The sequence below is a fragment of the Podarcis melisellensis genome (genome assembly GCF_964234715.1).
Source record: "Podarcis melisellensis genome assembly, chromosome: 8".
In the NCBI taxonomy this organism is placed as follows: Eukaryota; Metazoa; Chordata; class Lepidosauria; order Squamata; family Lacertidae; genus Podarcis; species Podarcis melisellensis.
The window spans coordinates 27,826,018-27,852,685 of record NC_138540.1 but is presented as its reverse complement, the minus strand read 5'-3'; the positions used below and the strand labels follow the sequence as shown (position 1 = coordinate 27,852,685).

The 26,668-nt window shown below is 50.1% G+C and overlaps 1 protein-coding gene across 7 annotated transcripts in view; it reads right to left on the bottom strand.

Annotated features, from left to right (window-relative positions):
* The window catches only part of PLEKHG5 (pleckstrin homology and RhoGEF domain containing G5), a gene marked incomplete at its 3' end in the record, with an annotated part of 97,662 nt that overhangs the window by 32,641 nt on the left and 38,353 nt on the right, over window positions 1-26,668 (bottom strand). For 4 of the 7 annotated variants that reach the window (XM_081923489.1, XM_081923488.1, XM_081923487.1 and 1 more), the window contains exons 3-8: window positions 5,711-5,840; window positions 4,719-4,821; window positions 3,998-4,058; window positions 3,663-3,754; window positions 2,905-3,041; window positions 2,582-2,745 (exon numbers count right to left, since the gene is read on the bottom strand). In XM_081923489.1, the coding sequence (XP_081779615.1) occupies window positions 2,582-2,745; window positions 2,905-3,041; window positions 3,663-3,754; window positions 3,998-4,058; window positions 4,719-4,821; window positions 5,711-5,840 (687 nt within the window). Of the gene's footprint in view, window positions 1-2,581; window positions 2,746-2,904; window positions 3,042-3,662; window positions 3,755-3,997; window positions 4,059-4,718; window positions 4,822-5,710; window positions 5,841-23,964; window positions 24,227-24,482; window positions 24,803-26,668 lie in introns of those variants that run through there. The other 3 variants (XM_081923490.1, XM_081923491.1, XM_081923492.1) reach the window with 2 other exon arrangements.

The window sequence follows — 26,668 nt, the reverse complement described above, 5'->3', positions numbered from 1 at the left end:
CCAGAGAAGCCCCCTCCTCTGGCTCACATCCTCTGCCAGTGGCGTAGAGTGGGGGGGCACAGGGGCAGTTGCCACTGGCACAAAATTTGTTAGGGGTGCAAAATTTGAATACCCGGTGCTGCCTCAATACAGCTGTGAACTTCCATTACTAAAAACCGCTTCTCCATGTGAACCAGGAAGTGACCTCTCCAGATAACAGAATGGTTCTTCTTTTCTTATCTCCATGGGTGATATAGTTGAATACACATGTGGACTCTGTCCCTCCCTCCCTCCCACCACCACCACCCTCCGCATGGCCCTGGGCGCTGGCAACCCACGTTACACCACTGTCTTCTGCCAATGATGGGATGTGAAGGAGGACCCCGCTCTCAGACACCAAGCAAGCAACAGACAAGTGGATATGGGATGATGCAGCCATTTAGGGAAGCCTAGCTTTAATATTTCCACCCAGACGTTGCTGGATGAGAACCTAAGAGGGACCATTGATGGGAATGGGGTGGTTTGGACTGCCACAAAGCAGACAGGTTACAATGAGGGTGAATTAACTAATTGCAACCAAATTATAAGGGGAAAAGCTACTGAGGAAGTGGGAAGGGGGTGGAGGCTATTGATGGCAACTAGCCATGATTGATAAGCTGTGCCTTCGCAGTCGGAGCCAGAAATGCTTCCGAATACCAGTTTCTGGAAGCCATAGGAAAGGAAGAGTGCTGGTTGAGCTCAAATCCTGATTGCAGGCTTCCCAGCAGAGACATCTGGTTGGCCACTGTGAAAACAGGGTGCTAGGCAAGATGGATCATTGGCCTGATCCAGCAGGCTCTTCTTAGGTCCTAACGAATACAGGAACCACAGCAAGGGGGTGAATCAGCCAAGTCCCTCCACATGCGCACTGAGGCACCCCAGAAACATACTGGGAAAGTTCAGCTCGACTGACATTTGAAGGCGACCCTCCGCAATCGACACTTCCTGAAGCGCTACTCAAAGCAAAACACAGCCACCCTTTGAAATTTGCACTTCTCCAAATTTCATGCCGCTCCAGATGACGCATATTATGTGTCAGGAGCAGGTATGTTGGAAAGAAGCATACAGAAATGCATTACGTTAGGGGAAACGGCTTGCATAAATATATCCATTTTGACAGATCCATCCACTCCGCCCCCAGAGCAGAGCCACGCCTAGAGTCTTGCTCCAACGCCGCATGAGGCACGGAAGGCAATTTGTCACGCCGAGTGACACACAACTCTCTTGTGCAAAACAGACAAAAGCTCAGACATGCACGAGAGGATGGCATGCCTCCTCGCCCAGGCATCCCTGACACACTCACAGCCACATCTGGGCATGGATGGCAAACAATTCGTCTCCTCCTGACACAAGCCGGACCGCCCCTCTGCTGTGCTGTGCCGTCAACACAAACACACATGTGCCGCAGGAAAATCTCAGCAGCATCAGGCTGCCAAAGGAAGTGAGAAGAAGCATGGGAAGGCTGAAAACAGGACCTGGACAGCAGTAGCGAAGCCAGGCACCGCTTGCTACTTCTTCACTTGGTATCGCGATTTGCAGACTGCCCTCCATCACTGAGAATGATCCCAGGGTCAAGAGCAGCCTCTGGCCCATGGGAATGGTGTTGCACCTCCAGCCCTGCAATGGTGCTTACCAGATTTTTTTTTTGGGGGGTGCACTGGCCAGAGCACCAGACTAGCTACTGGAATGCACCCGAAAAGGCCTAACCACACTGCTGCCCCCCTACTGCCCTGTTGGGAGGGTGGCAGTGCAAGACCATTACTCCTGCCCAGGGTCAGTTTCCAGACTATCATAAAACCAAAATGTCCATTTGTCAGAAATCACTTTGGGGAACTCCCTGCTGGGTACAGACAGGTGCCTTTGCTGTACCTGGGGCAGCAGGCAGCACACAGATCACAGAGCCACAGTCTTCCCTGCAACAGGGAGATGGATTGCATTTCTACTTAAATTATAGTGAGCTTATTTCTAAATTTGCATCTAGGCATATGTGTATAGATTCATAAGAAATCAATTGTTTGGTGTGGCTTTCATGATGTGCTTAACTATCTTTTTTTTCTTTAATGAGTTCCCTGCTTTTGATTATTTACATCCTTGGCATCGCTCCTATGTTTCATTGATTTCAACTGATGTTCTTCTTGTTTGCACCTTTTTTTAGTTTTTTATTTATACTTTTCAAATTTATACATTTCATTAGTTCTACCATCCATTTCGCATTTCAAAATCTGACTTCCTTCCCCTTCTTTCTGCAGTTCCTTAAATTTTATTTTTCAATATCTTTGGCATATCCAAATTCATTTGACTTGCTCAATTATCTACTGTAAATATATACTGTTATAAGGCTGCAGGTTATCTTGTTTGCACTTTTGACTCTGCATTGCTATTGATAAACAAATTCTTGCTGACAAATGAACAAGAAACCCTGCTTGGTTTTATATTGCTCGGGTTTTTGCCTTAGCACAAACATTATGAGATGGAGCAGCGCATGTTGCAGACCCACAGGCTTCCCCGATCTCAAGGGCAGGGTCCCTAGTCCTGTCCACCCCATCCCTTTTCCCCTACTCACCAGGATGTCGGTACTCTCCCTCCGAAGCGACAACTGCTCCAGGCGGTCGAGAGAGGGGGTGCTGGGGAAGGACGGGCCAGTGCCCGCAGGACGGAGGATAGGCAAACTCAGCGACTTGAAGTCCTTCACCGCCTGCTCCACTTTGAGTTCATCCCCAGGTTTGGCTGCAATGCAGAAGAGGAGGCCATGGGACAGGTCTGGAGGGCAGTTCTGGACAGAATGGTCCCTCTCATATTGCCAAAGAGGCTTTTCCAACCTGGAGCCCTCTGAATGGGTTGGACAACATCTCCCATCAGCCTCAGGAGAGACACGCAGCAGCCTACCTTTCACACGAAGGTAATGTCCTCCAAACCGGTAGGCCTCGAAGTTGAGTGAGAGGGGGGTGTTGGACTGGTCCAGGTAAATGTCCACTTTAGACAGGTCGATTCCCTTCCTCTCAAAAACCGGCAGCAGCACTTCACTGGGTTTTAAAAGAAAAGAGAGAGAACCAGTAAGTGGCGCTGCCAGTTAATCGATGTGTTGGAACTAGCTTGGGCTCAGAATGCCTGGAAGGCCGTAGCTCCCATTGCAAACCTGCCTGGGTGCTAAGATTATCGGGTCAGAACCTTCTCTTGGTCCCATCAATACTAGAGACACGGCCGGCAGTGAGATGAGAAAGTGCCTTTTTTGTGGTGGCTCCTAAATTGTGGGATTCCCTCCTGACTGGCTCCCTCCTTGTTATCCTTCTGCTGACAGGCTACAAAGACCTTCCTGTTCAGATAGGTGTGACCTTGGGGCCAGTTACTCACTCTCAGCCTAACCTACCTTTGTTTTCCCACACCCATTTCCAAGCAGGAGCTGCACATCAGAGTGGTCAGAACTTCAGCAGCAGAACTAGCCAGACCTTTGCCCTCTGAACATCAGGTGTTGGGAGCAGGTTAGGATCCTGAACTGAACTGATGAGCTCAGGATTGCTGGAGCTGCTTCCAGGTGAGGTCTTGGACCCACAGAATCCCACCTTGTGCTTTCCTGGGCTCCCAAACACGAGTGAAGCCCCCGCCCAGCTGGCACCCCAGACCAAGCTGCTCTCTGCCCTCCTTACCCCAGGGACTTCTTCTTCATGGCTGGCACGATCTCTGTCTCAATGTCCACGTTCAGATCAAACTTCAAGGTGAAGCATTCCTTGCTAGGGTCCTGCGGGAGAAATGCAGGAGCATGTCGGCCAGAATTCAAAACAGTCACCAGGCCTCTGTCCCACCCCAATTTCTTAGCGCATGGAGGAGGACCACCAGGGCACATTCCCACCCCTCTGCAGGGCATCCAAAGAGGCCTCTGTGACTTCTAGGGTCCTGCGCAGGGTGAGGCCAGACCCAATTCCCAGGGTTTCAGAGTGAAAGCAAGGTGCAGTCACGGAATGAGCGCAAGTGGCCTCCTTACATCAGTGTGCCTCCTGCGAGCCTTCTTCTTTGGCAGCTTCAAGGCTGAGCTCTTCCTGTCCCTGAAACAGACCAGCCAGCAGACAGAAAGGAGTTAGAAGGTCCCCCTCATATTGCCCCACAACAGCAAGGGAAGGCAGGCACAACTTTCCCCTCTGATGCAGGAAACGTTCTGCCCCACCGGCTCCCATATGGTTTACAAACGCCTTTGCAGAATTCCTATCAAGCTGACCAACGTGTCGAGTGGGGGTGTGCAATACAGCTCCTGGTGGATTGTACCAGGGTTTTTTGTTTTTTGTTCAAAGTAGATTTTCAAACGGCACAAATTCCCCATCAGACACCCCACACTAAGAAAGAAAGCCAAATGAACCCAAATTGCAAGCGCCTTCTGTTTCAGCTTTTAAAACACCTGCTGGAATAGTTTTTGTTCAGTCCAGCAATTGAGAATGCGCCCTTCCACAACTGTTAGCTGATTTCTGATTTCAACTTTTTAAGTATGATTTTTATGGTGTGGAATTTGTTTTGTTTTGTTGTATAATTGTAAATTGCCCTACTATTCCCCCCCCCTTAATGAATCGCTAGTGGTATGTATACGTATAAAATAGTGCACCAGGGAAAAAGCTAGACTGGACCTTTCCTCCCTGAGACACTAGTTTTCTAAGTGAGGGGAGCTCTCCTGATGTGAGCACCTCCTGGGCCGGCCAGCCCTCCCCTCCACTCACCCTTTCCCATCAATCAGCCCTTCGTCTTCCTCCTCCACATCTGAGGCAGGGCTGGTGCGTGGTGGGCACGACCGTGTGGAGACGTTCCGGGCCAGGATAGAACCTGGAAGGGAGAAAAGCACTGAAGACATAGCCCATGAAGGATCCAGCCCTCACTGTGTGGGGTGTGGAAGCAACCCATTGAAGAGCACACCAGCTAAGCTGTTTGGAAAGAGATCATAGAATTGCAGAGTTGGAAGGTACCCCCCCTGGGTCATCAATAATAATAATAATAAGTGTTAAAAACAATACAGCATTAAATATTAAAAACTTCCCTAAACAGGGCCGCCTTCAGATGTCTTTTAAAGATAAGATAGCTGCTTATTTCCTTCACATCTGAAGGGAGGGTATTCCACAGGGTGGGTGCCACTACCGAGAAGGCCCTCTGTCTGGTTCCCTGTAACCTCACTTCTCGCAATGAGGGAACCGCCAGAAGGCTCTTGGTGCTGGATCTCAGTGTCCGGGATGAACGATGGGGGTGGAGATGCTCCTTCAGGTATACAGGACTGAGGCCATTTAGGGCTTTAAAGGTCAACACCAACACTTTGAATTGTGCTCGGAAACGTACTGGAAGCCAATGAAGGAATGGTGTTATGTGGTCCCAGTCTAGCTGCCGCATTCTGGATTAATTGCAGTTTCTGAGTCACCTTCAAAGGTAGCCCCAGGTAGAGCACATTGCAGTACTCCAAGCGGGAGATAACTAGAGCATGCACCACTCTGGCGAGACAGTCTGTGGGGAAGTAGGGTCTCGGTCTGCGTACCAGGTGGAGCTGGTAGACAGCCGCCCTGGACACAGAATTAACCTGCGCCTCCATGGACAGAAATCACTGCTAAAGAATCCCTGACAGGTGGCCATCCAACCTCTGTCTAGGATCTTCGGACAAGCCCTGTGAAAAGAAGGCCGTGCCAAGCTGCCCTTGACCCAGCCGCGTGACTTGGGCTTTTCCCCTCACCTTGCGGCGGCAGGTCAAAGCGGATGTGCCCGTCAAAATGCATGGCACCGTGGAAGCGTCCGTCACACGCTTCACACAAGTGGAGGGGGCTGTTGTGGTTCAGCTGCTGGCACTCGGCGTGGTGGCATACCTGGCAGAGGGAGAGGGGGAGGGGAGAGAGAAACAGCAAGGTCAAGCCGGGGGCTAATTCCAGGACCAAGAGGAGAGGCATCTCCCTGATGCAGGGTTTGGATTTCCAACATCCATCACCTGCAGGCATGTTGGCAGCAGAGCTAACATGATGTGAGCCAGCGGTGATGTGAGCCAGAGTCCACAGCTGATTCCCTGCTCACATTTTAAGGGCACCTTGCCCTCCCCTGATTGATGCTGCAAAAAGGCAAAACCTTTTGCAAAATGATGGGTTTTTGCCTGTATAGACGCAAATGTAGACCTTCTATACTGTATCAGCAGAAGCAAGCCAGCGTCATTCTCCTTCCTAGCCATTCCAGATTTCTCCAATTCATTTCCAGCCAGGATCAGCCCAAATTAGTTTCTCTTTGATTCGTTTACTTCTCCCCACCCCACGTTAATTTCAAGGTTTAAAGGCTTGAACATGGGTAGGCAAACTAAGGCCTGGGGGCAGGATCTAGCCCAATCGCCTTCTAAATCCGACCCGCGAATGGTCCAGGAATCAGCGTGTTTTTTACATGAGTGGAATGTGTGCTTTTATTTAAAATGCATCTCTGGGTTATTTGTGGGGCCTGCCTGGTGTTTTTACAGGAGTAGAATGTGTGCTTTTATTTAAAATGCATCACTGAGTTATTTGTGGGGCCTGCCTGGTGTTTTTAAAGGAGCAGAATGTGTGCTTTTATTTAAAACGCATCTCTGGGTTATTTGTGGGGCATAGGAATTTATTCATATTTTTTTCAAAATATAGTCCGGCCCCCCACAAGGTCTGAGGGACAGTGGACTGGCCCCCTGCTGAAAAGGTTTGCTGACACCTGTGCTTGAATGAGATGGGAGAATGGCATGCACCACTTTCCAACTGCAGATGGGTTCTCCTTCTACATCATTCAGATGCACAGGTTACGGGGAAACGGTGGCTCCCTTTGCATTTCTCTTTCTTTCGCAAATTCATCTGCAATCCAGATTGTCGGCACATCTCTCCGTTCCCCCTTCGCTTCCATTCCACTGGGCGATGGATTTCCCTTTGGCTGCCTGCACATCTCCTCTGTGCAAACCCTCAAGCTGTTTTCGCTCCCTTGTTAGCTCACCGTTTGGAAAACGCCTGCCACCCACGTCCCAGCCCCTGTCACAGGAGGGGGTACCTGAGTCCCTCGTGCCTGAAGTAACGTGCCCCACCCCACCCCCCGGGGCTCACAGAGGAGGCTGCCGGCGGCCCTGGCCTACCAAACTCCTCCCCACACAGGCGCCGGAAGCAAGTGTCTGCAGCAGAACAATGCAAGAGCGGCTACAAGGTTTCCTCCGATTGTGAGGGACACCCTGGATGCCTGCGGCTGCTCAGCAACCCCAGAGAGCTATTTTTAAGCAGACATCCGAATCAGGCTGAGGGCTGCCTGATGCCCTGTGACCTCACGTACAACAATGGCACAAGCACAGAAAAAGAGGACCTACTGGACCAGGTCAATGCTCCATCTAGTGCAGCATCCTGTTATCGCAGTGGCCAGCCACTGGGATGCCATCAGGCAGGATCCAAGCAAAACAGCCCTCTCCCCTTCTGGGGCTGCAAAAGCATCACTGCCTCTGATGGGCCACGGCCTCCTCTGTCTCAGTTGTGCTTATATCAGAAGTTGTGACCACAGTGCAGCAGACAGGAATTGAATCCGGCACCTTAGGGAGCTGGAGATGGCAGATTGATCCAGGAGGGGGCAGTGCAGCCCAGCTACTGGACTTGCCTCTGCTGAAACCTAAAACCTAAAACCAATATTTCTGTTCTCATCCCTGTTTTGAAGGTGAAATGTCGGTGTCCCAGGCTAAAATCTGAGCACTTTGGCCCTTTTTAGCAGTTCAAATATGAAACCTCATAAGCTTTCGGCAAACTACTGAACACCATTGCATGTCAAATGTCAAATATGCCATTGCAGGTCAGTTGTCAATTCAGTCAAATTCCTCAACACCAAGCCATGCCTACCTTTCCTACACTGGCAAATGTTGAAAGCAGCATTTGATTTATTGAAATACAGAAAATATTTAGCAACTATTTGAAGGTTTGGCTAGAAATTGGCTAACCATTTGTCTTTGTTTTTGTTTGTTTTGGTCTGTGAGCCAAACACTGAAGGGTCTGTCAGGTTTTGAAATTCAGATTTTTCACTGTCAACCCTGAATTTGAAATTCGCCATTTGTATTTTGGACCTGAAGCTTATTATCAAAACTGAAGTGAAAGGCAATGATATAACTTCTTCAGCTGTCCAACATTCACTGCTACTGAACTACTACTGTGGCTTGACAAAAGACTAGGTCAACCTCCTTTCCAAAACCATGAGGACTACACTCTTACTTTATTTTAAAGGCACTTGTTTTATTTTGCACCAAGGTAGCTATCGGATGCTGCCTGAAGCGTTGCATAATCTCTGTGTGATGAACAAGGATGCTGACCAGACAAAAGCCCACAGAATATTTGCCCTCAAAATCGACCAAGGTGAGCTTGAAAGAGACCCTCTGTCAGGGCACAATCATTTCAAATCCAGCATTTGGGAACCAGCCGGTTTCCTGTGGCTTGTCACCGAGAACAGTCAAGGGACGAGAAAGGCTCGCCCACACTTCATTTTGCTGCCAGTCTCTGATCACAGCCAAACTTCCCAGATCTTTTCTAGAAGGAAATACCTTGCAGGGCCTCTCTTCCATCTGCCCCAACACGGTTTGGGCCACATCAGAGTTCAAGTTCCAGCCGCCCTCATGGGAAAGGCCATAGCTCAGCGGTAGGGTATCTGCTTCGCATGCAGAAGGTCCCAGGTTCGATCCCCGACACCAGCTCCAAGCAGAGCCAGGAATGTCCCCTGCCTGAAAACCCTGGAGAGCCATTGCTGCCAGTCAGTGAAGACAATAATGAGCTAGATAGACCAATGAATGGCCTGACTCAGTATATAATGCTCCTATGCTCCTAACTGATTTCATCCCAATGCTGTGCACCCCAGACTTTGTACTGCCAAGCTGCAGTCACAGACGTTTTGCAGTATGCTATTCATGTCAGCCTGGTTAGAGTGCAGGGCTGGTAACACCAAGGTTGCAGGTTCGATCCCTGTTTGGGACAGCTCATATTCCTGCATTGCAATGGGGTTGGACTAGATGAGCCTCAGGGTCCCTTCCAACTCTGCAATTCTGTGTTTCTATTTTGCCTCTATCCTGCCTTCTCTCCAAGAGCGATTCTCCCCCCTGTGGCCGCATTTTATCTTCACAACAACCCTTTGAGGTAGATTAGACTGGGAGAAGAGTGACTGGCTCAAAGTCACCTAAGTAAGCTTCATGACTGAGTAGGGATTTGAACTGGGGTCTCTTGGATTCTTCCCCGACTGTAAATAGTGCCCACACTTCTCCTTGGTTTTTTTTCTTGCTCTGGAGGATAGGACCCAAACCAATGGATTTAAGTTACAAGAAAGGAAGAGCTTTCTGATAGTAAGAGCTGTTCAACAGCAAAACAGGCTCCCATGAGAGGGGATGGACTCTCCTTCCTGGGAAGTTTTTAAATAGAGGTTGGATGGCCATCTGTCATGTATGATCCAGTTGAGATTCCTGCCTTGCAGGGGGTTAGACTAGATGACCCCCAGAGTCCCTTCCAACTCTACAACTCTATGACATCCAAAAAGAGAATTGCTATTGCATTGGAAGCCATACAGATTTCCATGCTCAGATACGAGTGGTCAAAATGTACCGCAATTGTGTTGCAGGCCAGACAATTCAGCCACTCCACAGTTGCACAAAGCAAGGGCAGAAATCAGTGTTCAGTGACCTGAGTCCACCAGCACCCATCTTTTACCAACAACCTCAGGGTCCAGCCTTTGAGATACCTTCAAAAACAGGCGGGCAATTCCTTGACAAAATATGGAAAGTCAGAGGGGGTCTGAGGAGAATTTCCTACCAGAAGGCAGCCCAGGAAGTGGAAGGGGGACAGCAAAAACCACCTCGGGGTCTTGGTCCTTCAAAGTACGGAAAGTAACTACAGTGGTACCTCAGGTTAAGTACTTAACTCGTTCCAGAGGTCCATTCTTAACCTGAAACTGTACTTAACCTGAAGCACCACTTTAGCTAATGGGGCCTCTTGCTGCCGCTGCACCGCCAGAGCACAATTTCTGTTCTCATCCTGAAGCAAAGTTCTTAACCTGAGGTAATATTTCTGGGTTAGCGGAGTCTGTAACCTGAAGCATATGTAACCTGAAGCGTATGTAACCCAAGGTACCACTGTAGACATATGCAAATGATCTTTATTTGCATCTTTAAGATGCAACTTTATTGCCTCGATTATTATCAGTGCCCTGTTGATACGTTTTCTGCAAAAGGTTTCCCCAGCGCAGGAGTTACTGCCGCCATTTTAAAGCTCCCCAGCATAACCCCAAACAGGCAGCCGGGAGTCTACCCGGTGCAGCGCCACACTTCCTACAGAGCCGATGTGATGCCTGTCTGTCTTACCAGGTGCAACAGCCAGGCCACCCTCCCATCGCACTGTTCCTAGAGTGACACCCCTCAGACACAAACCAAGGCAGCCAGGCAGGCTCCTGGCTGAAAAGCCAGCAGGCCACGTGGCAGCCCCCAAGTCCGAGCCTTGCTGAAAGCAGTCTCCTGCAAGGCTTTTCCTTCTCTGCACTCGAAGCTGAGAGGGAGGGAAAGGGCCACCGAGCCAGCAGCTGAAGCAACAGGAAGCCCCGGAGATATGGGAAGTCGGAATCAGCAGGTGGCTGAGATGGGAGATGCAACACATTTGACCCGCTGGCAACCAGACATCGGTGGCAAATGCACAGAAAGGGCCGGAGACAGTGGAGGAGGAGAAAGAGGGAGGGATCGGCAGCTGCTGGCTTTTTCAACGGCCATCTTGAAAGCGAATGCCACTCTCTCAGCCGGACATAGAAGCCTCAGGTGCGACAAGGGAGCCTCCCCGGAGGAAACGCAACCGCTGGGAGGGCGGCAGGAGGCTGCCAGCCGCTCCAGCCCCAGAAACTCACCCCTAAGGCCCCACTTCGCCCCCAAGCCAGGTCTTGCAGACCAGGGCAGGACAGAGAGAGCCTGTCCCCAGCTGGCTGGCTGGCTGGCTGGCTGATTCATGGCTCCGGGAGGATTTGAAGGAGGCATCCCAGCCGTGACAAAGCCTTGACTAAGCAGGTGGGGCATCTCTGGGGTTTGCAGTGAGTAAGGGCTCGAAAGCCGCTCCTGCCAGGCTGGGCCCAGACAGGCCGCAATCCGCTGCCAGCGCAGGAGCCGTCCGGCTTGCTGGTACTTGCCTCTGCAGCGGCTGGGTCTGGCTTTCCCCTCCTCTCATCGCCTGTCTCTGCCAGGAAACTCTCCCAGCTGGAACCTAAGCCGGCAGCATTGAGGGGCGGGGAAGGAGGCACTCCCTCCCTCCCCAGGTGAGCAGGAGCAGCGGTAACCAGCAGGGCATTAAGTTTCCAAAAAAAGGGGGGAAAGCCCCCCCTCTCTTTTTGGTATGCTTTTTATTAAATTTTCTGTTTTACATTTTAAAACATTCATTTAAACAACCTTAAAATATCCATGACTTCCCTTCTTCTCTTTCCATGATTCATTTTACAAAACATATTTTACATAAACTAAACCATTCAGCATTCCATTAATACATCCATCAAAGCTTATTTACACTGTTGAATTTATATTAACGCTGCCAATGTTTTCAAGTGTACACAGCCCCCCCCCAATATATTCAATAAACATTTTCCCATCTTCTTTCAACGTATGTTCTTCTTGTTCTCTTATTCTATATGTTAGGTCCGCAAGCTGCGCATATCCAATCAGTTGCCATTCTTCTTTGGTTGGGACCTTGCTCATTTTCCATTTGTGTCAAGCTACATAGCAAGCTGCCTTATGAGCATAAAAGAACATAAAAAGAGGACTGCTGGATCAAGCCAAAGGCCTATCTAGTCCAGCATCCTGTTCTCACAGTGGCCAATCGGATGCCTGCAGGATTTGAGAACCAATCCAGTCCCTGCTGTTTTCATCAGCTGGTATTCAGAAGCATTATTATTATTAGTTTTTAATGTGTGACATTTAAATGTATGTTTAATCTTTGTTGGGAGCCACCCAGAGTGGCTGGGGAAACCCAGCTAGATGGGCAGTGTACAAATAATATATTATCTATCTATCTATCTATCTATCTATCTAATCTATCTATCTATCTATCATCTATCTATCATCTATCTATCTATCTATCTATCTATCTATCTATTATTATTATTATTATTATTATTATTATTATTATTATTATTACTGCCTCTGGCTGCAGAGGCAGAGCAAAGCCACTGTGTCCAATAGCTATTGATAGCCCTCTCCTCTTTTAAGGCCATCCAGACTGGTGGTTATCGCTGCCCCCTCCTGGGCAAGTTTCATAGTTTACCCTCCCCTATGAAAATAGAGACATCCCCTCCATTTCTCTGATGAGAATAGAGACACCCGAATGAAAAGTGGAACATTCCCGGATCAAATCGGAAACCGGGGCAGCTTCTGTTAATCCAGGACTGCCCCTGGAAAATAGGGACACCTGGAAGGTCTGAATGCTTCTGAATATCCAGTTGCTGGAGACCACAGGAGGGGAGAGCAGTCTTGCGTTCAAATCCTGCGCTGGGGCTTCCCCCATCAGGACATCTGGTTAGCCACACTGAGAACAGGACGCTGGATTAGATGGGCCTCCTGTGGCCTGATCCAGCAAGCCTCTTTTTCTGTCCTTACTTCCAACTGCTTTTCCTTGTTGCACACAGTGAAGAGAGTGAAGGGAAGGGCATGGCCAGCCCTATCATTAGAAAGAGGGAAGCAGCTGCCTCATGAGTCAGTGGCCTTCCCCTATTCTCTCTGTGCCCCCTAAACTAGCTTGCTCTGTGCCTCTTAGGCTAGCCTGCCTTCCTCGGGTATACTGGAGGATGCCGTCGCCTTAGCCAGTGTGGAAGTAAGATTAAACTGCCTCTCCAGTCAGATTCTGTGCATGGAATGAGAGACGGAGCATCTTCAGGCAGCAAAATGTCTTGGGCTGGCTTGGGCAAAGGGATTCAGCTGGAGTGTGGTAGAGAGGGGAGCTGTTGCCCCAGATTTGGAAGGTACACCATCTGCTTTACATGCAAAACATCCCAGGTAAGACTCAAAATATCTCCAGTCAAAAATCCTGAGAGCCAAGAAATCTGATGTTCTGCCATCCAGATAGTTATATTATATATATTTGAGAACCCATGTGGTGTAGTGGTTAGAAAAGTGCTGGACTAGGGCCCTGGAAGAGACCAGGGTTCAAATCCTCCACTCAGCCTCCTTGCATGCCTCCCAGCCTAGCCTACCTCACAGGGTTGTTGGAGAAAAAGCTGGGACATAAATGCATTTAATTATTTTTTTATAAGTATCCTGGAGTGGGGGCCTCTGGGATCTTGCCAGCCCAGGCAAGCCTTCAGTTGAGTTGAGGCAGACCTGGAACCAGCTCCTCAGCCAGTCATCCACCAGCCAGCCGCACGTCCCGGCTAACTCACAGGAAACACTCCGTCTGGTGATGAGTCAAGGGAAATCTCCACAGCCGGGCGTGGGATTGTAAACAAGTGTGTCTCACACTGTTTTGACACAGAGCAAGTCGCACGCAGCACTCTCGGTGGCGTGTCCCTTTGCAGACAGTCATTCTTACAACAGGTAGGGAGAAGGGGGGGGCGGGCGAGTGAAGTTTGTCTTTATAAGCGGAGGGTTGGGGAAGCTGCATAAGCTGAAATCTGCTATGCTGCTAAGCAGGGAGGTTACCTGTGCTTGTGATTTTGGGGGGAGCTCTCAGCAGGCAAATGGCCCAGTATAGCTGTTAAGTTGTGGGTGAACATATGAGACAACACAGCGATTCTCCAAACAGCTCTTGTTTATTCACAGGCCAGAACAGAACTGAACTGAAGGGTTCAGCCAGCCTGCTTATATAGAGCTCCAGTACAACGTACCTGTAACAACTTTCTGTAACTATCCAATCACTGAACGTCACTTTTTATCCCTTATTTGCATATGTGGACCTGAACTATCTACAGTATCCCCCTGCTGGCCCAGGGTGAGAACTTCAGTACATAACAATAACGACACAGCCACAGATTATGTTGTCCTTAGCCAGGTGCCTCTGAGCATGTCCAGAGTTTTGTTTCATTCTCCCCCTGCCTGCTTTCAGCTGACAAGACTGGCTTGCTTAAATGGGTATTATTTATTGAATTTCGCCCCATCCCAAAGGAGCTCAGGGTGGTGCATAGTTCTCCCCCTGCTCATTTGACACTCAAAACAATCCTGTGAGGTAGGATATGCTGAGATACAGGTGACTGGCTCAAGGTCAAACCCAGTGAGTTTCATGGCTGAGCAGGAATTTGAACACAGGTCTCCCAGGCCTTGGTCCAGCACTCTAACCACTGCACTGCACTGCTCTTGCTCTCTCCCTTCTGCATTGGTTCCCTCTGCCATCAGTGAGGTTTGGGGCAAGACACCTTCAATGGGGTATTCCCTCTCCAGCAAGTTTACTCCTCCTTGAAATTAGTTCAGAAGGCTCTTCTTAGTCGGGACCAAACAGCGGGCGATGCCCAGGCCTGCCAAACCTTGATGCAATCCTGGGCTGGCGGTGGGGGGGAGATGGCAGGGGAGAGGGGCTCACGTAACAGAGAGGTAGAAGAGGGGGCATGCCAGAGCCATGCCGTAAAACGAGGCCGGCCGATGCCACCATCTAGGTGCAAAGTGAAGTTCCTGGTGGCAGCATGCCTGGATTGGCATCCCTGGGCACATATCACTGCATCAGCTGCCACTTCCCTATGTGTAGTGGACGACCGAACAGCTCAGCTGGGACTTTTCTCTTGACAAAAGAGGAGCCTGACTGCCGGATGAAGGCAAACATCCACTCCAGTGGCCAATCAGATGCGTTCTGTGAAGCTGCCGGAAAGACTTGAAGGAACGAGGCCTCCCCTGCAGCTGCTCCCCAGAATCTGGTAGACTTTCTCTGCACATGGAAGTTCCATTTAGCTGTCTTGGCTGCTGATGGGCCTCTCTCCATGAACTGGCTTAGCTGCCACCGAAACCAGGAGCCCTTGCCACATCTTGTGGTGATGAGTTCCACAGGTGCGAAGGAGCACCTCCTTTCAAATATGTCCTGCCATTCAGTTGCAATGGATGGACCCAAGCTCTGGCATCCAAAGAGGGGTGGGGGGGAAGCTTCTCCCACCGCCCCACTTCCAACACACCATGCAGAATTTTACAAACCTCGGTCGCATCCTTCCTCACACGCCTTTTTTCCTGCGCTGTGACTGGCCGAGTGGCTAGTAAAATTGTGGAATCCAGGTAGCCGTCTTAGCCACAGGTGCAGCAAAAAACACTGGCTGCTTGTTCCTGCCTGCTAACAGCCATCAGTGTGTTCCTTCCAGAAGTAATACATGCCACATCCGTTGAGACCTGGCGCGGTGTAGGGATTAGTGCCATACTAAGCCCTGGGAGAGACCAGGGCTCAAATTCCCACTTGGCCATGAAGCTCACTGGGTGTGACTTTGGGCCAGTCACTGCCTAACTAACCTTGCAGTGTTGTTGTGGGGGAGAACCATGTATGCCATCTCAAGCTCCTCAGAGAAAAATGTGGTATATAAGCTCATCATTTCACTTAAACCAGGACAAAAAGGCAACAGTGATTCCACCACATAGGTGCCAATTCCCTGGGGCCCTTGGTGCCTGAGCACCCACAAAATTCCCCAGGCACCCACAAATTTCAGTGCCAGGGGAATTGTTGCATGGCACCCATGGCTCCAGGCACCCACAGTCACAGAGCCAAGTTGGCATTCCTGCTCTACCATGTGACGAAATAATGGGGAAACTCTCCTCCTAACTGCAATTCCTGCATTGCAGGGGTTTAGATTAGATGACCCTCGGGGTCCCTTCCAACTCTGCAATGCAATTATTTTTCCTCCCCCAGTCAGTGCTGCCCATCACTGGGGGGTGGAGTGGGGCTTGGCAAGGTCAATACAGAAAGACATCAGTGCCCCCCATGGCAAAACTGCTCCAGCATCAAACTCTGACAGGCAAAAGCCAGGCTATTTGAGGAGGACTGAACCTGACAACACATCTCCTGTCCGAAGCCCACATGACCCTGAGAATAAGCAAAACAATGATGCAGAAAAGAGCATCTCAGAGCTCGTGCAGAAGGCCAACCCCTCACCCCCAAGTAACTGCGGCATTCCACCCTGGGAACGAAAGGGGTGTGGGCCTTTCCGACAGGCTGACCCCTCTTGCCAACTCGCAGAGCAACGTTTCCACTTGGCCTGTCGCTGGAACGGGCGGCTGCAACACCGGAATGACGCTCGGCCATGTTTTTCTGCTGCCAACGCATGTGGCAGCCTAGCTGGGTGGGGCTCAGTCTGGAGGCTGCGGCTGGTGCAGAAGGCAGCTGTTTGTGAGGGTTGCCAGAGTGGAATGCCTTGTCTGTGGATTGACACAGGCTACCGGGCCCGGTTCAAGGTTCGAGTACTAAGCACAATAGGGCCCAAAGCAACTCAGGACCCGTTTACTTAGCAAAGGCTGCCTCACCCCCTCCTTTGCAAATTGCACCGAGAAAGGGATAAATTGCTCTTTGCAAATAACACGTTAAGGTGAATTATTATTTAATATTTATTTAAAAAGTGGAACACACTGCCTTGGGAGGTTGTGCACTCTCCTTTCTTGGAGGTTTTTAAGCAGAGGTTGGATGGCCATCTGTCATGGATGCTTCAGCTGAGATTCCTGCATCTCAAGGGGTTGGACTAGATGACTCTTGGGGTCCCTTCCAACCCTACAATTCTATGACTCCGTGATTCTATTTCTTGCATTGGTATCCCACCTTTTTCTCCAAGGATTTGAAGGCGGTGTCCATGGTTTTTCCCCCTTCTTCCTTTAATCCCCACAACAACCTTGTAAAGGTAGGTTAGGCCAAACAGCAGTGACTAGCCCAACAAACTAGTCCAAAACTCTAACCACTGCACCACACTGTCTTTCATGAAGGTCACTCTGCCACTGGGCCACCTCTTGGTCAAAGCAGCAGCAGCAGCAGCGGAGGGTCTACTCTGGCCCAAGACAAGCCGGCATCTGATCCTGCAGCACACCAAGCAGACAAGGAAGCACCTCTCCCCAAAGAATTCCGCAAGCATCCAGAATCAAGCACTCCTCTGCACCATCTTCGTCATGCAGTGGCAAACAGTTCTGACAAACCCCCCTTCCTTCCTCACAAACCCCCTTTGGCACCCCAGGTGGACATGAGCCAACCAGCGAGGCTTGGTACCCAAGCAGAAAACCCAAATGTCTCTGACACCCACCAAGCCCTCCTGCACAAGAGCAGGTTGTGCTTTCTGGGCCCTTGAGCTGCAATTCCTGCATTGCAGGGAGGCGAACAAGACGATTCTTTGGATACATTCCAACTCCACAATCCTGCGCTTCTAGAAAGGCATCCCAAAAGCAGCTTCCATACCTTGCCTCTCTCTCTCCCTCCTCCTCCTCGTGGCTCTCCAAGCTTTCCAGAGTCAGCAGTGGGATCCTCTGTGCAAGATGCCACCCTTCTGCAACTGCCGCCGCCTACAAAGACCAACCCCTTCAGGAACGAGTGCTCTTTCGGTGTGTTTGTGTGTCTAAAGTTCAGGAGGAGTGGCTCAGGGGGACAGCACGCAGCCAGGAAGGTTGTGCACCTGGACAGGACAAGTTCCAGCATGCCTCTCATCCAAGGGACGACCTCCAGAAGGGCAGCCTCGGGGCTCTGTTGACCTCTGCGGCACTCGCAGTCTGTACTGGCGAGGCTTAGGGCAGAGAAGGCGCTGGCCCATGTGCCTGCCATCACCAAGCAAGGCACAAGCCGCTTTAACAGAAGCACAGGAACCTGGAAAGCTGCCTTCCGCTGAGTCAGAAAATTGGCTCATCTATTTTTGACTCTCCTGGGCGCAGGAATTTAACCTTAATTATTGACAATTTTTGTTTAACCCGCAAGAAAGAAGGGCTTTTTCGCTGGCTAGGTTCAATTGTAATCCTTCTAACCTCCTTTGGGGTAGGTTTGCGGGTATGGCAGAAGGAGATAGGATCTGCCCATGTGATGCCCACCTGGTGGAAACTCTAGCTCACATGGCCCTTAAATGTATGATGATCTCCGCCATCAATTTTTAGACCATCTATGTATTCCAACATGGAAACCAGAGACAGAGGTTACAGGGGAGAGACCAGGAGCTCACCAAGACAGTAGCCAAGTTCCTCTATTTGATTTTCTGCCACCGAAGTACGCTACAGGACCCTGCCCTTGCTGTATTGCTGAAATGGCGATGAGATCGCATTGGCCTATTTATTCTGAATGTTTGTAAAGGTAAAGGTAAAGGGACCCCTGGCCATTAGGTCCAGTCGTAGCCGACTCTGGGGTTGCGGCGCTCATCTCACTTTATTGGCCAAGGGAGCCGGCGTACAGCTTCCGGGTCATGTAGCCAGCATGACTAAACCACTTCTGCCAAACCAGAGGAGCACGCGGAAACGCCAATTACCTTCCCGCCGGAGCGGTACCTATTTATCTACTTGAACTTTGACGTGCTCTTGAACTGCTAGGTTGGCAGGAGCAGGGACCGAGCAACGGGAGCTCACCCCATCGTGGGGATTCGAACTGCCGACCTTCTGATCGGCAAGTCCTAGACTCTGTGGTTTAACCCACAGCGCCACCCGCGTCCATCCCATTAAATCAGCTCAATGTCGCAGCCCTAGATTTTCACGGGTTTGGAATAATGTTGGAATTCACACATTTAAACACACACACACAGCCACTCAGGTCGTAAGCAATCCATGTTTTGGCAGAGAAAAAGAGAAGCGGAAAGAGAGAAAGGGCGTCTCCGAGAGGCCAGAGGGCCAAGTGGCTGCAGCTGTCGGCTGGAAGCCAGCCAGCCCCGACAAAAGGGAGAGAGGATGTGGGGGCTCAGGCTGCCTATTTGCTCACACCGCAAATAGAACAAAAAAAAAAGAAAAGAGGAAAAAGCCAGGCCTTCCCAGGCTGCTACTTCAATCACTTCCACTAGGCTGGGACGAGGTGGGGGCAGTGGAGAAGCCCAGCTTCAAGGCAGCCAAGAGTCCCAGACAGCAGCGCTGGCCGGCTCAGCCCCAAAGCGAGTGGCTCAGCACAGACGGCTGTTGCGTCATGGCCGTTCCATGTGACTGAGGCAGGCAGGGAGCCAAAGGGACATCGCAGGCCGCTGCCATGGTCCCAGACCGAACTGGAAAGATGGCCAAGTGCAGCCGGCCTCCTGTGCACTCATGAGTGCCAGGGGATGGAGGAGGTGAAAGAGGAGCACACTGAGAGTCCTCTCCTGCGCAACGGAACAGGCTCCACCTTGCAAAGGGATATGTCAAAGCCCACCCTGAGCTCCAGGGAACCCAAAGCTTTTTGCTTATATCAAAACTTATCAAGCCAAATGAGTGGATGATCAGGCAGCATCTCCTTCTTCTGCCATACTCCAGCCAGATCTCTTTGTCCAAGCCATCCCAAGACATTTCACCACCTGCAGATGGCTCCCTCTCTCTCCCTCATTCCATGTGCAAAAGCCGGCCAAAGAGGCAGTTTCATCTTATTTCCACACTGGCTAAGGCGACTGCGTCCTCCAATATACCTGAGGGCGGCAGGCTGGCGTAGAGGCGCAGAGGAAGCTAGCTTAGGGGCTAGAGAATGGGGGGGGGAGGCTGCTTCCCTTCACTCTCTCCACTTGTGTGCAACAAAGAAAAGCAGGTCTTGTGTTCGAATCCTGCTTCTAGGCTTCCCATCAGGGCATATTTTTGGCCAGTGGGAGAACAGGATGCTGGACTTGATGGGCCATAGGAAAGAGGCCTGCTGGATCAGGCCTATGGCCCATCAAGTCCAGCATCCTGTTCTCCCAGTGGCAACCATAAGCCCCGATGGGAAGCCCAGAACCAGGATTCGAACACAAGACCACTCCTGGGGTTTCCAGCAAGTAACCTTCAGAAGCATTACTGCTTTCATCCTTGGATGAAGAGAATAGCCAATAGCTCTCCTCCCTGAATTTTTTACTATCCTCTTTTTTAAAGCCATCTCATTTTGCGGCCATCACTGCCTCCCATGGGAGTGAGTTCCATATTGGCCAGGGTGTCCTGGGGCCTCCCTTGGCAGAGACCAGTTCTCTATTTGGAAACAATGGGTGGCATTCAGATAACTTTCAGACCCATTGAAACGAATGGCCCATTGCTATTCACTTCAATAGGTCCACTCTGAGCAAAATCTCATTGAACAGAACCCATCCTCTTGTTTCGGAGCTGCCCAGTTTAAAGAGTGCTAAGAAGGGAGAAAAACAGGCCAGGAATGGGTGGCCGTGAAGTTGAGCATCACCTAGGCAGCAACCTGAGCAAGCAGCTATAGGAATTGTTCCCAGATTGACACCTGGAACATATAGATTAGCAGATGCAAATTTGAGTCTCCTTTTGCCCACCTATCCCCCACCCCCCCCGTTTCTGCTCCTTGGTGCAGTTTTATGGTGCAGACCCACAGGCTTCATCTGGCAAAACAAGCTAAGACAGTCTTCCCCAACCTGACGCCCTCCACAGTTGGAGGCAGTAATGTTTCTGAATACCAGTTGCTGGAAACAGCAGGAAGGGAAAGGGCTCTTGTGCTCAGGTCCTGTTTGTGGGTTTCCCATAATGGTCAGAGTAAGAATAGGAGGCTGGCCAGATACAGCAGGCTCTCTTGCATTTTGGACTACACAGCTGTGCTGGCTGGGGCGGATAGGAGTTGTGGTTCAAAACATCTGGAGGGAGGCAAGTTGGAGAAGGATGGTCCAAAATGCCTGGAAGCAACTCTCTAGCTTTGGGTTCTCAGTGAGACGTTTATTCCAAGCTTTGCTTCCCAAGAGCCTTGAATCTGAGATTCTGGTGCCTGATTCCAGGACACGTCCAATTCACCTGTGGAGGTCGATTTTGGACATGACACAGAACTGGGTTTCCAGAGAGCACCTGCGCTTGCTGAGGTCACCTGCCCTCTGCCCAGATCTGGACAGAGCAACTTTGTTCATCAGGACCAGTCTGAGAAGAGGGGAGCTGGTGCTTCTGCTAAAAAACCAATCATAAGAACTGGATCAGGCCAGTAGGCCGTCTAGTCGAGCATCCTGTTCTCACAGTGGCCAAGCAGCTGCCTGCATGCAGGGCATGAGTGCCACAGCATGCTACCCACCTGCAAAAGTATTTTGGGGGGTATAATCTTCCACACACACAAACAAGACACACATTTGCCCCAGTCCACAGCTGCTCACGCTTACATGCCCATGCCAAGAGCGGGTGTGTCCCCGTGTGCCTCAGCCTCTGACAGTCAGCGCATGGCACGTGTTTTGAGGAGGAAGTTGTTTTTAGAAGTCCAAAACATTTGAGAAACAGCTGCCGAATGAAGCAAGTGCACCAATTCATACACACACCATGGGAGAAGCAGCAGGAAAGGCTGGCCACAGTATCTCCTGCCCTGGTAGCTTCAAGGATGGATGACTGCAATGCGCTCTATGCGGGACTTCCCTTGCACTTGGTCCAGAAGCTGCAGCTAGTGCAGAATGCTGGCAGGAAGGAAACCTTGGCAGCACGTAACACCTGTGCTCAGAGATCTGCACTGGTTGCCAATTTGCTACTAGGCCAAGTTCAAGGTGTTACTATTAAGTCCTTAACAGCTTGGGACCAGTTTACCTACGAGATCGCCTTGCTCCACAGGTGCCCACTGAACCACTTTGACTGGTGGAATTGGCACTATTACACTATTTGTAAGAAATCCATCTTTTAGTGTGGAACTCTGGAAGCGGGTGGCACTGTGGGTTAAACCACAGAGCCTAGGACTTGCCAATCACAAGGTCGGTGGTTCGAATCCCTGCGACAGGGTGAGCTCCCGTTGCTGGGTCCCTGCTCCTGCCAACCTAGGAGTTCGAAAGCACGTCAAAGTGCAAGTAGATAAATACCGTATTTTTCGCTCTATAAGATGCACCAGACCACAAAACGCACCTAGTTTTTGGAGGAGGAAAACAAGAAAAAAAATATTCTGAATCTCAGAAGCCAGTACAGCAAGAGGGATCGCTGCGCAGTGAAAGCAGCAATCCCTCTTGCTGTTCTGGCTTCTGGGATAGCTGTGCAGCCTGCATTCACTCCATAAGACGCACACACATTTCCCCTTACTTTTTAGGAGGGAAAAAGTGAGTCTTATAGAGCAAAAAATACGGTAGGTACTGCTTCAGTGGGAAGGTAAACGGTGTTTCCGTGTGCTGCTCTGGTTCGCCAGAAGCGGCTTAGTCATGCTGGCCATATGACCCGGCTCCCTCAGCCAATAAAGCGAGATGAGTGCCGCAACCCCAGAGTCGGCCAGGACTGGACCGAACGGTCAGGGGTCCCTTTACCTTTACTGGAACTCCCTGCCTAGTGACATCAGGCAGCCCCCATTCACTGTCCCCTTTTCGGCGCCTGCTAAAAACATTTTTGTTCAGATTAAATGTCTAGAAAGCTGGTATGTGTTTAAATATGTTTTTAGTCTCTTGTTATTTTAAGTTTTTAAACGTTTTTAATTATTGTTGCTGATTTTTCTTGTTGATCATTTTATTGTTCTATCTTTTTTGTAAACCGCATTGAGGTTTTTTTCCCCTTCCCCCAATCAAGTGGTGTATAAATTTTATGGAATAAAAATATAAATAAAATAAGGGATTTTACTTACTGTCCCCAAGGTTTTGTTCCGGGCCCCACAAGATGTGTGGGGTAGGTCAGTGTGTGGGGTTTAGAATGTCAGACTCAGACCTGGCAAAGACCAAGGTTCAAATCACCCCCCCCTGGGTGACCTTGGGGCCAGTCAGTGCCTCTCAGACTAACCTACTTCACAGGGCTGTTATGGGGATTAAATGAGGATGAGGAGTATGTGCAGTACCTTGAGCTCCTTAATTTCTCAGGCACACTTTTGTCCTTGGCTTGCTATCTGGTCCAGCACACAGAAGGACAAAGTGGTTTTCATTTCTCTTCCTGCAGCCAAATGGGCCCATGAATCAGGTTTGTGGCTATGCACAACTTCCCCGCCCCCACAACTGTAAATACATGGTTTTGTTTTCTTCGTATTGCAACTGAAACTTGAGCAAAAGTTGGCTTTGAACCCTGCCCCCCCCCCGAGAAATTTACTGACCCTACAGTTTCAGAGGGGCCCTCCTGGCACTTCTGTTTTCAAATTGTTCAAAGTACAGCATTTGTAAAAACAAATTAGTACACCGAATATTATAACTGCCCCAGGCAAACTTCCATGACTCCTGCCCGAAAAATTCCAGAGAGGAAGCTGGAGGTAGCCCATCCCAGAAGAGAAAGGGAGGCAGGGCTTTTGGTGGGGGTTGTTGGTTCTTACAGGGTGACCCCCCCCCAAAAAAAAGTCAGGCTGCAAATAATTGCCACAGGCCACGGAAATTCTGGAGATGTGCGGCTGTTTTTCGAATTTGCCGGACACAGTAGCACATATTCTTTTCTACTGTCCATTGTACACCCAGCTACGCAAAAGTGTGCTTTCCCCTTTTTTGGGGGTAGTCTAACACCACAATGAAAATATCAGATTCTACCTGTCTGGCACTAACCCGGAAGTAACTTCAAGGGTGGCTGAATTTTTATATCTCTCAGAGTAATGAATGGCACTATTTAGCGGGAAGGAACTCCAATGAAAATCCTTATTACGTATTTTTACACAGCTGCTTATTTGTATATATTTTAAATTTTTATATATGGATGTTTTATGATGGCCTATATTTGTATCGCCCACAAATTGGCGATTATAATTCTGGAGATGACCCACATGATAAACCCCACTATTGCCTTGGGGAAATGACACAATCCCAACAACCGAAGCCGACCAAAGTGGGGACCCAATCCAATGCTTTGGCTTCCACCAAGACCGTAACTGTGCCCTTGGAAATCAAAGAAACTGCACACTGGTTGGCCTGAAATTTACGCTTGATGGAGTGGGAGATGGAGGGAATCTGCTGCTCCTCTGTACAGGACCCACTGCCATCCTGCCAGTCACTCCCAAGAGTCCAGCCTGGTCTCCCTCCTCCACAAACACGGGCAGCACACCTGCCCACCCAGGTTACCTTGACACCCAGCAGGGGCAGATCCCACCAGACTGGCTCATGGCGTCCATTTCTCTGCTCTCCAGCCACAACTCAAACGTCTTCCTTTTGGGTCTGGAAAATCTCCCAGCTTTCGAAAATCCAAAGCTCACCCCTCTCCAAGCCACCACAGCAACAATATTAACCAAGAAGCCGAGAGAGTGATGGATGGTTTCGCACTGCAGTCTAAACCGAACTGGCTTTCCTTCGCCTCTCAACACTCCGCTATTATCTCTGGTCCCAAAAACAACAATTAGCGTCTGCATCTACCCAACGCGCCCTGCTAACGCGCAGCCTTGGTAAGTTAAAACGCCTTCACATTTCTAGTCCTGGTGGAAAAGGAGCCGCGCGTCTGCCCAGGAGGCGCCGGGCCCCCGTCTGCAGCCAGCCAACCAATACATTAGAAAAACCCAACACCATCGTTTGCCCAGTTTTGCGCCCCCTCCCCGAGGTCCCCCCCCTTCTGTCCCTTCCTTCTGGATTCCGGTCCAGCCACTCACCAATTTGATGGCGCCCCTGGCGGGCAGCTCCTCGGGGGTCCCTCTACCGTCACCGGCGGCTTTCAAGTCCCCCAGCCGCTGCCTCATTGTGAGAGCCTCCAAAATGGGGCTGAGGGGGTGGGGGCTGTCTGCAGCCTCAGATACAGGAGGGGGCTCCGTCCAAAGTCCCAGCTGCCGCCGCTGCCTTCATGGCGCACAAAGCTGCTGCTGCTGCTGCTGCGCCTCTCGTCTCTCTCTTCCTCCTGCGGAAGAGCCAGACAGGCAGACCTGCCTGGAGGCTCCACCGAGACAAAGCCACGTTCAAGCCCGACAGGAGGAGGAGGAGGAGGAGGAGGAGGAGGAGGAGGAGGAAGACTGGCGGGACCTACCATTCCCCTGCCGAGGAGAGTGTCTCCGGCTGGAGCGTACCATTCCTGTCCAGTCGCAGGCGCCAAGGCAGAAGCAGGCACCGGAGCGCACAGCGGAGAAAAAGAGGTTGTGCGCTCTTCCTCCTCTTGTTTCAAGAAGCAGGAGCCCGAAAAGTCCATCGGCCGTGGTGGGGGTCTCTGGACGAAACTCTTCGCCTGTTGACCCCCTCCAGATTTGGGGTGGGGGTGCCTTATTTATTTATTTCATAAAATTTATATGCGGCGTGACTGTAAAAGAAAGCCACCCCTCTCCAAGCGGTTAACAAAACGAAAAATATTATTAGTTAAAACCGTGAAAATATTGAGACCTGAGAGTATAGGGCGGTATATAAATTCAATAAATAAAAAAGGTTGAAGACAACAACAGAAAACAAAACAGCATTCTAAATAACTGGGTAAAAGGTAAAGGTAAAGGGACCCCTGACCATTACGTCCAGTTGTGACCAACTCGGGGGTTGCAGCGTTCATCTCGATTTATTGACCGAGGGAGCCGGCGTACAGCTTCCAGGTCATGTGGCCAGCATGACTAAGCCGCTTCTGGCGAACCAGAGCAGTGCACGGAAACACCGTTTACCTTCCCGCCGGAGCGGTACCTATTTATCTACTTGCACTTTGATGTGCTTTCAAACTACTAGGTTGGCAGGAGCAGGGACGGAGCAACGGGAGCTCACCCCGTTGCAGGGATTCGAACCACTGACCTTCTGATCGACAAGTCCTAGGCTCTGTGGTTTAACCCACAGCGCTACCCACATCCCTTAAATATCTGGTTAGGCAGGTCCAAACAAAAATGTTTTTAGAAAGCACATGCTTGGTGTCAATAAGGCAGGGTATTCCAAAGTGTAGGTGCTGCCACACTAAAAAATTGGTTTCTTGCAAATGCAGAATGGGTATTATGTGGCACTTATAACAATGGGCTCATCCACACTTCCGCTTGTCTCAAGCCTTGAAAACACGGGGCAGAGCGGTGTTCTGATTGACTCATGCTTTGTAGACACGGGTGCAAGTGGTTTTCCCCTTGCCCAGCTCCTTTCCTCCATTGTTAAGATGGCTGAGATCCTGAGATTCCTGGATTGCAGGGGGTTGGACTCAATGACTCTTGGGGGTTCCCTTCCAACTCTACAATTCTGATTCCATAATTCTAAAATTGTACAAAAGTTTGGTGCACATCTGCAAGAAGATGAACAGAAAGGGAAGATTCGGACCCCTTCTATGAAGTATGGTTTGTGCCCATTGGATTATTTCAACTGCAAGATATTGGGGGGAGGGAACTGGCTCCCTTCTTTTGCTCACATGGTTCTGCAAAGTGTCCAAATGTGTAATTGGTACTTAATATTATTATTTCACCTTTTCTCCAGACTGGACCTCAAAGCAACTTACACAAATTAAAACAGCACCACTACAATACATAAAAGCTAAACACATAATCAGTACAAAGTCATTCAACTCTAATAGAATTGAAACAAGAATTCTATTAAAATACAGATTAAAAACAAACAAACAGTCAGTTCCCAAAAGAAGAAGATATGCACCTGCTGGTGGAAGGACAACAAGGAGGGAGACAGTCTAGCTTCTCCAGGAAAGGAGTTGCAGAGTGGGAGCAACCACCGAGAAGGCTCTCTCCTGTGTCCCTACCAAGTGTGGCTGTGATGTAGGCAGGAATGAGATAAGGGCTCCCTCCATGATCTCAGATCCTGAGCAGCTTTGCATGGGGGGAATATGGTCTTTCATATATAGAATATGGAATCATCGAGTTGGAAGGTACCATGAGGCTCACCCAGT